The sequence below is a fragment of the Dasypus novemcinctus genome, chromosome 8, assembly GCF_030445035.2.
Source record: "Dasypus novemcinctus isolate mDasNov1 chromosome 8, mDasNov1.1.hap2, whole genome shotgun sequence".
In the NCBI taxonomy this organism is placed as follows: Eukaryota; Metazoa; Chordata; class Mammalia; order Cingulata; family Dasypodidae; genus Dasypus; species Dasypus novemcinctus.
The window spans coordinates 106030760-106043014 of record NC_080680.1 but is presented as its reverse complement, the minus strand read 5'-3'; the positions used below and the strand labels follow the sequence as shown (position 1 = coordinate 106043014).

General features: G+C 56.3%; 1 protein-coding gene across 6 annotated transcripts in view; it reads left to right on the top strand.

Moving 5' to 3' along the window:
- Window positions 1–12255, top strand: part of ZNF618 (zinc finger protein 618) — a 180155-nt gene that overhangs the window by 107269 nt on the left and 60631 nt on the right. For all 6 annotated transcript variants that reach the window (XM_004470128.5, XM_023592173.3, XM_058302509.2 and 3 more), the window contains exon 3: window positions 7475–7734. In XM_004470128.5, the coding sequence (XP_004470185.1) occupies window positions 7475–7734 (260 nt within the window). The remainder of the gene's footprint in view (window positions 1–7474; window positions 7735–12255) is intronic.

Below are 12255 nucleotides of genomic sequence, written 5' to 3'. Positions count from 1 at the left end.
AGGAGAACACAGAGTTCAGTTTTGGCCCCTGGAGCCCCGGGGAGAGAGCCGAGCCGTTCATGTGATAGTTTGCAGCTGAAGAGACTAGAAGCTAGCCCTGAACAACTGAGAAAGCCCAGAAAGAAACGAGCCTGTGGGAGAGAGACCAGCCTTATGCCAGCCTAGAGCTGAAATGGGAAGAAGCTGGGACCACAGAGCCTTAGAAAGAGGAAGGCTGAGCCCTCGCAGAGACCGGCAGCCGCCTTGCTCCTACAAAGAGCAACAGACTTTAGTGAGGGAAGTAACTTACACTTTATGCCATTGTGACTGTAAGCTTCCACCCCAAATAAATACCCTTTATAAAAGCCAACAGATTTCTGGTATTTTGCATCAGCACCATTTACCTGACTAATGCAGCCTGTTAAGTTTAAGATGGCTATTAGGTGTCCCAGTCGAGGGGTTGGTTGCTTATGCAGATCTGGAGTTCAGGTGGGCGGCCAGGCTGAAGCGAGAACTTGGAATTCATTGTTGAATAGTTAATGTTTAAAAGCACGAGTCTGGATGAGATCACTCAGGAGTGAATGCAGATAAAAATAGAAGAGGTTCTAAAACCAGTCCTTGGCACATGCCCGTGTACGCTGAAGGGTTGGGGAGAGGACAAGGAATTAGGGAGAGATAAGAGTGGCCAGAAGGTGGGCGTCCACGGGCCAAGCATGGAGCAGAGTAAGGAGAGAGTTGGAGCGGGGGGGTACACACTGCATCAAAGGTGGCTGAGAGAGGACAAGTTAGATGAAGACTGAGATTTGACCACACGGGGTCACAGGAGGCCTGGGAAAGAGCAGGCCTGGTGGAGTGGCAGAGATACCAGCCCACTGGGAATGGGCAGCCTAGGAAGTAGTGCCAGGGAGAGGGCCTGCCAGCAGCAGCAGCTGGAGGGGAATCATTTGCACTGAGAACATCGGTCGGCAGGCAGAGGGGAAGCGTTGGAAAGTTCAGTTAGTACATGGCCCTTGAGTATGACGAATATGCATTAATTCCTTTAATGCCCCGTTCGTTTGTGGAGAGTGTGTTTAAGCCCAGCTTGAGACCAGTTAACTCTCATTCCTAACAAGCGGAGTCTGTTTTAATGTAGTTCCATTCCAGAGGGAGTTAGCCAAGCCACCACTTACACACTGCGGCTGCAGGTTTCCCTCCCCACCCTTAGCATTGTTGCAGGTGGGTAAGGCACCTGGGTAACCCTGGCCTGGGGGGAGGTAGAGCGGTCTTCATCTGAGTCTCTGAGTCTCGGGGCTTAGGTGGATGGGACACACATGCCCTGCTGGGATCAGATCTGACCTCTCCAAGGGCCAGAGTGGTCTCAAGCTCTGGCTCCTTCCTTGTGCAGATAGAAAACTGAATCCCCGAGAATCCGTGGCAGGACTGAAACCCAGGGTCCTGAGGACTTCTCATGACCACTGTGACTTGAACTTTCCAGCTTCTGCAGGTAGAAATTGGGCCCAGAAAATAAGCTGTCTGAGTCCTGGGCACCTGTCATGACTTGGGACTCACTTGTCTTGGGGCTTCAAACCCACTGCTCAGTTATTGGCTGATGCTGTCTTTGGCTTTAGAGTTTAGCGGAAAGAGCGCTGGGATAGGATTTGGAAGGACTGTTTGGGGACCAAGCTCATCCCTGGAAGTTGTGCAGCCTGGGGCACACGGTTCATTCACCCGTGTTGATTGGGGTCCTGCTGTGCGCCAGGCACTTTGCTAGGGCTGGGGATCTGGACGTGAGCAAAACAGACACGGGCCCTGTTCTGTGCTGCGGTTTCCCTGGCAGTCTACAGGGCTTTTGTGAAGCCAGATGTGACGGGGTGGGTGTCCGGTAGAGCAGAGAAAGATACTTTGTTCTGAAACCTACCCAGGTTGACTCTGCAAGCACATTGGCCTGGCCTGAGGTGGCGGTGAGGACAAGTGAAAATGAAGTGAAAGGAGACATAGGACAGTGGTGTCAAACTTACCCGCTTTGGAGCCACTTCTTGAAGTTTAGTATTTTTTTTAAAGAACCTTCCCATCCCCACCCCCACCTCCCCCAGTTGTCTTCTCTCTGTGTCCATTCGCTGTGTGGATGGACACAGCTCTGTGTCTGCTTTTATTCTCATTAGGTGGCTCTGGAAACTGATCCTGGGACCTTCTGGAGTGGGAGAGAGGTGATTATTCTCTGCGCCACCTCAGCTCCCTTACCTGCTGTGTCTCTTATTATCTCTCCTCTGTGTCTCTTTTTGTTGCATCATCTTTCTGTGCCAGCTCTCTGCATGGGGCCAGCACTCCTGCACGGGGCAGCGCTCCTACATGGGGCAGTACTCTGCACAGGCCAACCCTCCGTGTGGGCCAGCTTGCCGCACAGTTCAGCTTGCCTTCACCAGGAGGCCCTGGGCATTGAACCCTGGACCTCCTATATGGTAGACGGGAGCCCAATTGCTTGAGCCAAATCCGCTTCCCAAAGGTTAGTCTTAAATGTTTTCTTATGACTGCAGTTAACAAATGACCTTAAAACAGGTGGTTTGAAACACCATTGACTTTTTCTTTCCAAGTCCCAAAGGCCAGAAGTCCAAAATCTTCAGAAGCTCTAAGGGAGAACCTGTTCTTTCCCTCTTCCACCCTGTGGTGGCTCCAGATGTTTCTTGACTGGTGGCTGCGTCCAATCTCCACCTCTCTAGTCTCTTGCTTCCTTCTCTTGGGTTGTTTCAAATCTCCCTTGCCTCTCTCCTACAAGGCACTTGCAATGGGATTTAGGGCCCACCCCGTTGTTTAGGGTGATCTCATCTCAAGATCCATCTGCAGTGGTCCTTTGTCCGAGTAAGTTCATATTCACAGGGTCCAGGGATGAGGGTGTGGATGTATCTTGTGAGGACCACCATTTACCCAACTCTGGGAAGGAAGAAGCCCTAATGTCTCCATCCATCAGAAACCAAAGTTGCATTTACTGAAAATGGAGAGAGTATAGGGGGCTTGGACTCACAAACAGCTTCCCTGGGTCAGGCCTCCTGGGTGCTCCAGGGCCTCTGCTGTGGAACCCCGAGGCCTTCAAGGGACACACTTTGAGAACCATTGCCTTAGGAAAAGGGCTCTTAGGGAATTCCTTGGCAGCAACCCACTTGGTCTGGCTTTCCTCTTAGCAGAGTGGTGTCAGCAGAAACCAGTGGCCACAGGCACCTTGTGCTTAACTGAAACATAGTCCCTTTAGTGCCCGACTTTGGATTTGGTATTGAAGTATGACTTGGGCTAAATATAAAATTCATAGCATATCTTGAGCAACTATTTTGTAGTTATCTATATATAAATCTATTTTACAGCGACACAAATAGAATAGATTATGGAGTGTCAGCATGTAGATAGATTCCAAGTGCTTTTTCACTAATATACCTAATGATTCGTGCTGAGAATATCCAAGGGCTCCACTGTACATTTAAATGGATATAATTAAAATAATGAGCTCTATTTTAAAAAATGATATATGAAAAAAAATTTTTTAAAGAAGTTAGAAGTAGCTGCACCACTAATTCAAAGTGATATAAGTACTTCTGTGATTCCATTGTTATTAGGATACCTAATTACATGCAAAGCTTCTGAGAAAGGCAACATTTGGGCTTGTAAATCTAAAGCACAGAAGCCCGGGAAAGGAGGGTGGTGGGAGTCTTCGGTGCAGCTGGGACTGGGGGGTGTCACATTGAAGGGAGTTCATGGCAGTGTGCTGGTGTGCCCCGTGGGTGAGAGGGTGGCTCACGTGGCTCCCACCTTCAGTGGCTAAATCAGGAGTCAGGCTGATCTCACAACTGCTTCTGTATTCACCAGCATGGCCTCTGATTTTTGCGGGGGAATTGGGGTAGGTAGAAGAACTAAGGAGAGTCTGCCTTCCCACGGGAGGAAGTCATATTTTTCTGATTCCCTGTCCCCAGCTCTTAGGGGGCATATCCAGGGAACAGTGTGGCAGTTCAGTGGGAAGGACAGGGGTGTCAGGAGACGTGGGTATGAGTACTGGCTGTGCCACATGCTGTGTGCCTTTGGAGAGGGCTTCCCCATGGTTCCTTTATGCCTATTGCAGGCAGATGACCTTTCACCCTTCAAACCCACCTTGAAGATCCATTCTAGCCAGCCCTGAGGGTCACAGGAGGTGTCAGTCCCAGCTCCTGCTCTCCGGGAGCTTACCAGGAGGCTGGTATTCTTCCGGTATGCAGCAGATATTTATTGAGCACCTACTGGGTACCAGGAATAGAGCAGTGCTCAAGTACTCACACCCGCTCTTAGGGCGTGAATAGTCCGGTGAGTCAGTAATGGGACAAGCTATTTGCAGGTAGTGGTCAAGGTTACAAAGGAAATGAAGTGATGTGCTGGAAGTTAGACTGGGAGGTCAGAAAGGTGACGCGTGAGCTGAGCTGCGCTAATTAGAGTGTAGTAGGAAAAGGGCTATAAGAGCCCTCAGAGAGGGAGGTTAACCCCCTCGAGCGATCGGGGAGGGCTTCCCAGAAATGCTGTTGGGGGAGCTCAGGCTGTCGTGGAGCATGGATATACCTGTCGTCATAATTGCACCTGCTTCCTGTGGAAGTCCACTCTGGGTAGTCTTCCGGGCCCTTTAAAGACATCTATTCCCCATCCCCACGGCTGGCTTGGAGAGGAGAATCTCCTGCCCAAGGTTGTATAGCGAGTGACGGGCAGTCCAGAGTCTCACCTTCCTCCCCAGCAGGATGCCATAATGTCTGTGAGGACCTTGAGAGTAGGAAAGGGTGCCAAGTCCATTCAGACAGGATGGCCAAGGGCCCGCTGGGCCCCAGATTGGTCCTGAGAACACGGCAAGAAAGCTGGGGCGAGGGTGTTCTGGGCAGGGCTCCACTCCCTTTGGGGTGCAGCAAACACTGGCTGGAGAGACTCTTCTTTGTTACCAGGAAGTGGATCTGCCCAGTGTTTGGGGGGTTCAGCCTTCATGCAGCCAGGCACAGTCCCAGCCAGGGCCAAGCTGGGCAGGTCATCAGCTGCCCTGTCTGCCTGCCCAGCAGCGTCCCAGAGCCCTGTGCTGTGTTCTTGCTGGGCTACCACTGAGGGTTGGACAGGGCCCTGATGTCCAGCCTTGTGCCCGGCAGGCCTCTGGGTAACAGTGGCCTCCAGCCAACTGTTAGCACCACGTGGTCTCAACCACACGATAGGAATCACAGCAACTGCGGGGTGTGTGAACGTGCTCCACCACCACTTTCCATTGTTATGACCTGCTCTGTTGCAGGAGCAGCCCCAGAAAAGGTCCTGGATTTACCTTTCTGCAGCTGATCCTCACAGAGGCCTTTGGGTAGGTGTTGGCATCCCCTCTGCACAGATAGGGGACAGGCCCTGATGCTTCAATGGCTTGCTTGGGGTCACCAGGTGGGAAGCAGTCGAGCTGGGGTTCAAAGCCCCATCAGTCTGACTCCACAGCCCATGTGCTTAAGTCTATGCCACATAAGACCAGCATGCCTTGTACACTCATCCCGCAAAAGGAGTGGACCCCTGCGATGCACCTCCACTGGCAGCCGGCCCTCCTGGTCTGCACCGTGGCGCCCTGGGGTAGGTCGTACGTTACCCCCATTGCATGGACCTGGAGACCGAGGCTCACAGGGTGAAGTCAGGGAGCCACAGCTTGGAGCGGCACTTCCCGGATTTACCCCTGGGACGATCCCACTTCAAAACCTGGCTCCCTTTCCACCTCCCCATATCACATCTCCTTCCCACTAGGGAGTAGGTTAGAATGGCCTAGCACCTACGGAGCCCTGTGTGTTTGTAAAATGAATAAAAGAAATGACATCCGAGGTGACTGACTCATCCCACCGTGGAGAAGAGCAAGAGCTCACCCGGGGTCTGGGGGCACTGGGAGGAGGCCTCGCCGGCCCCGCGGTGGCGGAAGAGGCTCTCCCAGTGCGCTGATCTTAGGGATGGCGACCCTGTCTTGCCAGCTGTCACAGGCCAGGCCCATGTGGTAGCTGATTGAAATCCTCATGGCAGCCCTGGTAGCTCCATTTTGCAGCTGGGGACACTTAGGCACGGGGTGGATGGCAGGCTCAAGTCACGGCGAGGAAGTGGCTGACTGGACAGCCCTGCTCTGCCTATCGGAGTCCCAGCCTCCCTGGTGTCCTTGCTCTGCTCCCCCCACCCCACCTGGTGTGTGTGCTCTCCACCCCCCACCCTTCCTCCATCCTGGGAGGCGGATGAGAGCTGGGAGGCACAGAGACAGTAATAAAACCCACCTTCCTGTCACCGCCGGAGCTGCTCAGGTTCAGAGAGGAGGAGGGTCTCACTCAAGGTCACACAGCAAGCTCACGGCCGAGCCAGGATCCGAACCCGGGTCCCTGTCTCCCGGCCTGGACGCCCCTGCTGTGCTCAAGCCCTGACCTTGAAGTCTGCCGTCTGCCTGCTTATCCGGGCACTGGAGAGGGCAGGACATGGGCAGCGTGGCGTGCCCTCCCCGGCTTCCCCCACTCAGAAACGGGGGTCCAAGACATTCCCCTCTGCCAGATGATTGGGGGGGAGGTCCTCAGGATAACATGTAATCAGGGCCAGGGATGGTTCAGGAACGGGTAGCAGGAGACCTGGCTTCATGCCTTGGCCCTGCCACTGCTTTTGTGTGAGGCTTCAGGCAGGAAACAGCTCTTCTCCAGGCCTCAGTTTCCCCTTACAAAGGAGGTTCGGCCATACATGCCCTGCCCACTTCAGTAACGAGCTCCTAACCCTGAGGATATTTTCTGATGTTGGAAGAGCCGCCTGGACTCTGCAGTGTTGCTTGGAGGTGGTACTGGCGTCTTGACATCTCAGCTAGATGCGCCTCCCCACCTGTAACCCAGGAGCGGGGAGGGCTTGGGAAAGCCCTAGCCCTTTGCCCACATGTGAAGGAAGGAGATCAGCACTAGCTGCTTGCATGCATCAGATCACTTAAACCCTCGCTGCTGCTCAGAGTGCCCTACCTGGGAGCTTGTTGGAAATGCAGAACCTCAGGCCCTGCCCCAGACCTACTGAATCAGAATCTGCATTTTAACAAGGTTCCCAGCTGATCTGTGTGCAAGTAAGCTGAGAAGAACTGACTTAAACCACCCCGAGTGGCCCTTCAGGTCTCCTCTAACTAATCATGATAAATACAAATAAATAAGAGGTAGGTGCCACTGGGCGCACCTGAGCCTTTTCAGACCTCAGCATCCCCCTGCATCTGCAAAGTGGGTGGAGTTGGAGGGATCCTGGCCTCATGGTTTTCAAATTGTGTTCCCGGGAACCCCACACTCCCTGGAGCAGCCTCAGGGGCTGCCACGGGGGCTTGCGATGGAGGCTGTGTAGGCTGGGGCCCACACTGTGCACGTGGCCTTGCATGTCTCTGTGGTGCCCTGGGCTCCCAGGTGAGGTTCCTTAGACAGGCGAGGCTGGGTAAAACCCCCAGGGCGCGTGGGCTGCCAGGTTTGTCTGGGGGCCAGAGTGTGATCCCTACTGAGCAGACTGTCTTGGTCCCCAGGGAGCGCTTGAAGCGCAGCCAGAAGAGCACCAAGGTGGAGGGTCCGGAGCCCGTGCCGGCCGAGGCCTCGCTGAGCGCCGAGCAGGGAACGATGACGGAGGTGAAGGTGAAGACAGAGCTGCCCGATGACTACATCCAGGAGGTGATCTGGCAGGGCGAGGCCAAGGAGGACAAGAAGGTGGGCAGCAAGGATGGCACCGGGGACGTGCCCGCCGAGATCTGCGTGGTCATCGGCGGCGTCCGCAACCAGCAGACCCTGGGTGAGTGTCGGTCCGCGAGGGTCACGACCGGGGCCGGGGTCCTGGGGAGAAAGGCCCTGGGATCTCTGCCCTCTCCCTGGCTGAGAAGCTCCCATGGCTCCCTTCTGCCCTCTGGGTGAGAGCTAAGCTCCTTAGACTTGCCTTTGTTTGCAGTTCTGGTCTGGAGAGCTTGTTTTCTTTCTGCCTGGGGTGGCAGGCCCCAACCCTCTGTGGAGACCTTGCTCAAGTCCAGTGCCTTGGACCTTGTGCAGGCACGGGGCATCCCCACACCTAGGGGCTCCCATGCTGCTGCTGGGATAGCACTTATCACTCGGTGCCCCAAATGCCTGCTTGCTTTTTCCTCCTCGGCTTGACGGTACACTCTTGGGGGCAGCTCCTGGCCTGGATCCTGTGCAGAGCAGAAGCCCGTCAGGTTAGGGTTGGTGGCAGAGCGGTTCCTTCCCCTTCTGCTTTGGACCGGCTCAGGAGAGCACTGCAGGAACGAATTTATTAGCAGTTACTCCTCCCCTTGCCTTTCTCCGGCTGGAGCCAGGGGATATTCCTCAGGGGTGTCCTGTGCTCCTGCCAGGCCCACAAACTCCAGTGGTCGCTAGGACTAGACCAATGCGCTTGTCACAGAAATGGAATGATCACAGAGCCGGGGGTGGGGACTGCTCCTGGCTGCAGAGCCCACGCCCCAGCTGCAGAGCTTGGCTGCCCCTCAGCTGCCGCTGATGGTTACTGGGTAGGGATGTGGACTCAGCGTTTTCCGAAATTTGACGTGAATTCTCTGGCCTTTAAATGTTGGCAACTGCCAGTCAAAACATGTCCTTGGGCCGGGTCTATTCCACGGCCACAAGTTTGCAGCCCTGGTACGTAAAAGCAAGTCCCCGTTGCTCAGCTATGCGCTGGGGCTTCTGTTTTCATCCTCGCCCGCCCCTGACTCCCCGTGCCCGGTCTGTCCTGAGACTGCTCCGTGGTGCAGCCCTGCCACTGCCGCCCCTCTGCCTGCCCTCCCTGTCCAGCTCCCACATGCCTCCTCGGCTTCCCCCTGCCTCCGTCTTCCTGGGTCACATTCTGTGTGGGGCGTGCGGGGTGCTTGGGGAGGTTCCACCAGAGTCCTGTTGCCCTTTCTTGCCGGCCCCATACGCCCCTCCCAGCCGTCCCTCCATTGGCTGCAGCTGCCATCCCTGCCATCGGGACCATTGCAGCACCCTGCTAGCAGCCTTGGACCCCGCCCCGTGAGCTGCCGGGAGACCTTGGCAGAAACTGACCGGGACGCTCCCCTGCTGCCAGCCTCGGGGCTCCCCCCTGCCTCGAGGACCAAAGCCAGGCTCCTTTACACGGTATCAGCGTCCTCCATGCCCTCCCCTCCTCTGACCTCCCGGCCCCGCTTCTTGCTTCCAGGTCTCCTGACCCTTCGTTCGGCACAGTCTGCCCTGCGCTCTGGCACATTCCGCTTTCTGCAGCACACCCTCTGTTTCCTGTCCTTTGCTCCTGTTGTTTCATCTCTCTGGAATACCTTTGTCCATCTCTGCATGCCCAAAGCTAACCATCCTCTGAGGCCAAGCCCAGTGCCACCTCCCCTCAGAAGCCGCCCTTGAGCTTTCCTGGTTTCCTCCTTGCCCTTCTCTCAGGGCACTTCCCGCACTGCTTTTGACGACCGGGGCCCTGCCTGCCTGGCTCTGCCCTGAGATCAGGAGCCCCTGGGCCCTGTCTGCTTCAGCTCTCTTTGCTCCCAACTCCTACCCTCAGCACCCAGCCAGGTCCTGGCCCTGTGGGCGTCAGAGCTGTAACAGTCATGATGGAGTCGCGTTATGCTGCAGCCACAAAAATTCCTAAACTCCCAACGGCTTAAACGACAAAGGTTAATTTCTTCTTCCCACGATGTGCCCACCATGGGTCAGCCGTGGGCTCTGCCAGGCCGAAGAGCCAGGCTGAGCACGGCCACTGGCTGGAACATTGCCTTTCGAGGGACAAAGGAAAGAAGGCTCTGGAGGCTTCTCATGCTGGCAGTTAACTGCTGTAGCCTGGAAGGGGTGGGCGTTCATTCAGCTCACAGGCACTGGCCATAACTAGTCACTTGGCCCCACCCATCCTCAAGGAGGCCAGGAACTGTGCCATTGCCCATGTGGCAGGGTAAACCAGAAGTATTTCATAAATTGTAAGACTACCCCAGTGCTGAGTGCGAGCGGGAATCTTTCCAGGGGCATGTGCCTGCCCTGCCTCCATCAGTACTTGCTCCCTATGGCCAAAGACCTTTCTAAGCACCAGTGAATTTGATAGTTATTGAAGGAGACCTGGCCTTGCTCGCTCTCGTGTGTGTGTGTGCACGCGCGTGTGTAAGAGCCACTGGACCCAGTCTGTCGCCAGGAGATGCCCAGTGAAGGGTGGTGCATCTGAGTCTTGGGATGGAGCCCATGGTTTGGATTAGGTGGGGAAAGCCTTGAGCAGCCAAGCCAGGGAGATGTTTGGGGCCCTGCCTGGGCCAGCCGCCTGCCCACTGAGAGGTCCAGGGCCCTTGAGCCTCAGGTCAGCCACTGTGGCTGGTTTCCAGCTCATCCGCTGCTCAGCACTGGGGACCTTGGCCTCACCGTACCCTAGCGTCCTCATCGCTTAAATGAATCATGGTCCCTGCCCCTAGACCCTCAGACTCAGAGTGAATCCAGGCTCCACAGCTTGACTTCAGAGCGTGGTACCTGGGTAAGCTACTTGACCTCTCTGAATTGCAAATTCATGGGGTTTTGTGAGGTTCCAACAAAACGTCTACGCAGAGTGCTCAGCCTTGTGTTTAGTAGCGATTCACTGTTACTAGCAGCAGTACTTGTAGTACTAGAATGAAACACCGCTCCCAGGGGAAGGAGTGGGAAGAGTTCCTGCTTTTCCCCAAGTCTAGGAAATAAGCCAGGATGCCGTAGAACGGGTGGGATGGGAGAAGCAGCTGGGCTCTGGGTGAGGCGTCGGGTTCTTATCTGAGAACAGGCCAGAAACCCGTCCAGCTCCTGGGGCGCCTTCGGGTACTGCCTCCCGAGGATTCAGGGACTTCCAGCGGCTTGTGCAAGGTCTCAGTGACCAGCTTTAGGCAGACCCTTGTGGAAAAGGCAGAAAAGCCACGGGGAGAAGCGACCAGTGGAGCTGCCATGCTAGAGTCTTGCGCGCGTCCCAGAGGCGGGCGCTCCGCCCTGGAGTGTGTGTGATTTCTGCCAAGGCCAGGCCCTGGGGAAGCTGGCTTGGCCTCGGCACCAGGAAGGAAAGGCATTAAAAAAAGATATCGGTGTTAGAATTGAGCCTTCTGAACCCATCTAACCTCATCTTGGCACAGAGAGCTGGCCTCGTGGGCCGGGCCCAGCTGCTCTGCCAGCCATTGGGGTGTGCGCCGAGAACGCCGGAGGCTGGCGTGGTTGGTTTTCACTGCCGAGGATGTGGAGTCGGGCGGGGGGCCACACAGGCTGTAGATTTGACAGCCCCAACCCCTCGTGGTACGAGGGGGAAAGCAGACCTCAGGAAGGGCAGAGAGTTTCCCGGGGCCACCCAGCGATCGGCGGCATTTTCTTCCACTTGGTGAGGGCTTGCCCCACCCCACAGCACCTCCCCCCCCCCCCCCACGTCTATAAGGAGAGTCAGGAGGGAACGTGCTCCCTGGGGGCAGCCGGACTGGAGGATGCTGGTTGGAGCCCCCTTAAATGAGCTCAGGCCACCTTGTCCCTCCTGTGCCCTGGTGGGGCGCTGGGGAGTCGACGCGATCCCGGGGCTCTTGGCCGCGCAGCACCGGGCTCTGCGGAGCCAGCGCCTCCGGAGTGCTCCACGCAGCTGGCCTCGCTCAGGGCTGCGAGCTGAATAGAACAGTGTTCCTGTTTGGTCACCCAGGGTTAGGCCACGAGGGAGCCTCCCGCTTGCTCCGTCCCCCAGCTCCCTTGCCAAGTCCTCAGTGGCCCTTTAACAGCCACCAGACAAACAGTGTTCCCAGTGACACAAACATTATCCAGGGCACTTCCTGTGGAGGAACCGGGTCACGGGCATGCGGATGGCACTTGGCAGCCCCTCGGCGGGGCGAGTCAGCAGGGGCGCCCGTGCCCAGGAGGCTGGCTGCCAAGCCCGCGCTGCTCGCTGCTGCTCCTCTGCTGCCCAGAAATTCCTTGCGCCGAGCAGGGCTCCTCTCACGCGTAGAAAGGGCATTACTGGTGTTGGGGCCAGCGTGGGGCCTGGGGGCAGAACCACGAGCTTCCTTTTTTGGCAAGGAGAACAGAGATAATGCTGACCCCTACAACGTTGTTGGATGAAACCAGAAGTGAAAGGAAGCAGTTAGCAGTGCCCCTGCCCCTGACGTGCTGCCCGCAGGGAGGAGTGGCAGAAGCACGTTCCCTGAGGAGGCTAAACCCAAGGCCATCTCTCCTCCAACTCCACGTTGACGGCGGGCTTCACGCCTCGGCCACTGCCCGCTGCCCCGACAGCGCGGCCTCCCTCTCGGCACTGCGCCGGGAGGTCAGTGCTGCGGGCCGGTTAGGAGTAGTTCTGACGTGGAAGCCTGTTGCCCTCCAGTGC